This window comes from Hypomesus nipponensis, chromosome 15, assembly GCF_054491055.1.
Source record: "Hypomesus nipponensis isolate SF chromosome 15, ASM5449105v1, whole genome shotgun sequence".
NCBI classification, from domain to species: domain Eukaryota; kingdom Metazoa; phylum Chordata; class Actinopteri; order Osmeriformes; family Osmeridae; genus Hypomesus; species Hypomesus nipponensis.
In genome coordinates, this window is record NC_140375.1 from 6046031 (window position 1) to 6049545 (window position 3515).

Genomic DNA, 3515 nt, shown 5'->3' on the forward strand with positions numbered 1-3515 from the left:
TTTCCCCAGGACAAGCCTTATCAGAGACATTAGCCTGTGGCCTAGCCACCGTATCTAACTGAGAGATAGAGAGAAGAGAAGAGAGAGATAGACAGGAGAGAGAGAGATAGAGAGGAGAGAGAGATATGCTGGGGCAGGATTTGTTCGGAGAAACCCACACTTTATGACACTTTTGATTATCAAAGTACTCAGTACACAGTTACTAACTGGGCCAGAAAAACCCCCAGCCTTTCCTCTTATATGACAATGCATTCTGGGAAGTATAGTATTGACAGACCGGACCACACTGCACAGAGATGATTGATTATATGTTCAGTCCCCTGAAATTAGGCCAACCCTCTGCAATAATCCTGGCAGGTTGAACATCATGACCTCACCTCCATCACCTCAAGCTTACCAAATCAGATGTAAGGTTACGAAAGATGGCTTAACTCTCAGGTTGTTGGGGCTTATGAGGAGGCATTGTGTGTTGTGCCTACACTGGCTAATATTTAGGCCAAATACATTGGCTCCTGTGGCTGTGTTGTCATAACAGAGCACTGAGGGAAGGCTTGTCTGGGGTTACTGGAACACAAAGATTTTTGGTTGCAAAACGCTCCAAATGACCACAGAGCAATGATATAATACTGATGTGTTTATGATCCTATCATTGATGATGTGATGACAAAAGGCTGTTTATTTTGCACTTTAGAATGAGATTTGGAGAAAAGATCAAAAGAGGTCTTGATTTTATTTTCTCTGTTTATTTCATTTATTTCTCCTTATCAGGTGATTAAAAATAGATTCATTCTTTTTTTTCCACACAGTTTTTACAGACCCTGAAACATCATTGATAAATAAAGTACAAAATACATTGTTTTTTTGTTTACCACAATAAATATCATAATAAATAGATTAGTTATGTTTTACAATTACAAAACATGGCAGGTAAGCCAGCATATAATGGACATACTGTGTTGTCACTGTCACTGTCCCTGTTGGTGGGCAGGCCAACATGTCAAAACGTTATGCAACATACCTAGTCTGAGTTGGCAAGGTTACAGACACACACGCGCACACACACACGCACACACACATACACAGGTGTTCAATTGCCTCCTGATCTCTGTCAAAGCCAAGGCACAATATCGAGTATGTGGCAGAAACAGTTCTTAAAAGAGCATCGCAAAATATAAAAGTTATGTATAAAGCTTTGGTTAAATGCTACATGGAGAGACTGACCTCCCAATACCAACAGTAAAGTGCGTCTCATTTGAGTGAGTTAATGGTCGTCATGTTTCAAGTCACATTGATGGTTAGAACATAATTTCATAAGTTTGTGGTACCCAGGCCTAGAGGATACCATCGCTACAAACAGACCTAAAACTGACAGACATGTTTGCAGTTTACCGTACGGATATGGCCCTATACGTGGACATTTGAGGGTAAATAACTAGAAAACTCAGACTCGTTTTCGTTGTCTTCGTGATTGGTTCAGGTTACAGGCACTTAAACTTCCATCTTTAACACAGCCATCAAGGCTTTAGTTTAAAGACGCGTGGAAGACAAAAGATACAAATACAGAAATGCACACTAGTATAAAAATACAGCTTCTGATAACATTTGGGTACCAAAATAATTTCTCTGAGCAGATTCTTAACGCACATAAATAAACAATATAAAGTGTTGACGCGCATCTTGGTGACAGGTTGCGGTTGTTGTTATTGTTGTGATCTGAATAAGCTGTAAGGCTTGTGACGCATAGTCTGGTGTGGTGTGACAACCCTAGTCGGAGAGAGACAGGCGGGCGAAGACGGTGAGCCTCTTGTTGCCTGACCCGTCAAAGGTGGGGGACTCGGAGCCGCTGGTGCTGCCGGTGCTGGTGTAACTGTCACGGTCCGAGAGCGAGTCTTCAGAGGAGAACCGTTGCAGACCGGGTGCGGTAATGTACAGGTTACTGCGGTCCTCCGTGGGAAAGGATTTGTGGTTCTGAGTTGGGAAGTTATTTCCGTGGCCACAGACACAGCGTGAGGGTTTTTGAGGCTCAACTTTCATCGGAATGTTGTGGATGTCACCAACACTGGCTCGGCTGTGACCGAACTGGAATGCGTCGCGCATGTTGTGGGTGTCACCGAACACGGGAGAGTGAATGTCCGCAGGTGGTGGAGACACAGAGGGCGCACGGGTGAAGGCTAAGGGGTCGTGGAGCGCGGGGGGAGGAGAGCTACGAGATGCCAGGAATCCAGCGAAGCTGACGCTCTGTCGAAGCTGACGGGGATTGTGACCAACAGGTGACTGGGTTTGAAACTTCGAAGTCAGAGGAGTGAGTTTCTCCTCATGAATGAAGTGACAGCGGGCTCCATAGGGACAGTAACCAAAGTTGTAGAAAGTGCGGCACGCTTCCGTCTTGTATTTGGGATGACGGTACAGCCCGCGCAGTTCATCCTCTCCATGGGCAAACTGACACTTGCTCCCATATTTACAGCTACGGTTCTCCTGGAAACTCCGGCACAGCTCGGTCTTGTAGCGGTTGGAAGGGAGAGGGGTTTGGGGGGTAAGAGGAGGGAATCCGGGAGGGGGAGGCACTGCATCCTGATTCTTCATTTTGCCAAAGGACAGGATGTTGGACTCGGTGAGGCTCATGGAGCGGTCGGGTCTGAACTGGACTTGCGGTTTGCTAGGAGCCGTTTTGCTCCAGATGTCCAGAGGCCAACTTAAGATATCATCGCCCAGCTGCTCCGTGCTGAGACTTTGGTTCTTTTGAGACGGAGAAAAGAAAGAAGTTGACCGGTTGAGGGAAGGCGCCATCGGTTCGTCTTCGTCCAAACTCAGATTGAGCAGTTTCTATATGGAGAAATACGCAATAATTAGTTAACGCTGTGTTGGTACTTTGAGCTGTGTTGGGTGCCTACATTAGCACCCACATTAAATTACATATAGTTACAATATAACTTTATAGTATTATGGTCCAAAATAAAATATTTAGAACTAGATGCCATTTCTACAACATGGACCAACCATATAGCCTACTGACAAATCACACTTACCATTGTGATTATATCGTCGAGCATATTGCACATGCTGTGGTGAACTTGCGTTGTTTCTGAAGTTGGCTTTCTCCACACTTGTTTTCCAGCGAGAAGACACGGAAGATTGCGCTACACTGCTACGGCTTTACAGACCAGCTTTTATAGTCGAGCTTCGACGCAAGAAAGCGGGCGGGGTTTTCACGCGCATGTTCCCGGATACCACTCCCATAGACCTATAGGCTAGTTTCATACACAAGTCAGCCAACCGGCGCTGTCGTAAACTGTTTGTGTATTTTTAGACAACTGTGAATGTTCAGTTTCAAAATAATCTTAGTCACATAAATGTTTCGATTACATCGCGTTGAGGGTGCCTAAATAGTCTACTTTCTCAATCCTACATCACTTGAAAAATGTGTTTATGTTGTCTGTTCACGCGCAGGAATACCGGTTTTCGGTTAGTATGGAATGATTAACTTCTTCGCTGCTAAACATTTTCCCCTCCTGGCT

The 3515-nt window shown here is 44.9% G+C and overlaps 1 protein-coding gene across 1 annotated transcript; it reads right to left on the reverse strand.

The window, feature by feature from the left end:
- Window positions 1–723: 723 nt before the first annotated feature.
- Window positions 724–3152, reverse strand: LOC146257179 (mRNA decay activator protein ZFP36). The gene is made up of 2 exons (XM_084675110.1): window positions 3027–3152; window positions 724–2823 (listed from the first exon to the last, which is right to left on the reverse strand). Exons 1-2 carry the CDS (start codon window positions 3057–3059, stop codon window positions 1765–1767), a joined length of 1092 nt encoding a protein of 363 aa, XP_084531236.1. The 5' UTR covers window positions 3060–3152; the 3' UTR covers window positions 724–1764.
- Between the last annotated feature and the right edge of the window lie 363 nt (window positions 3153–3515).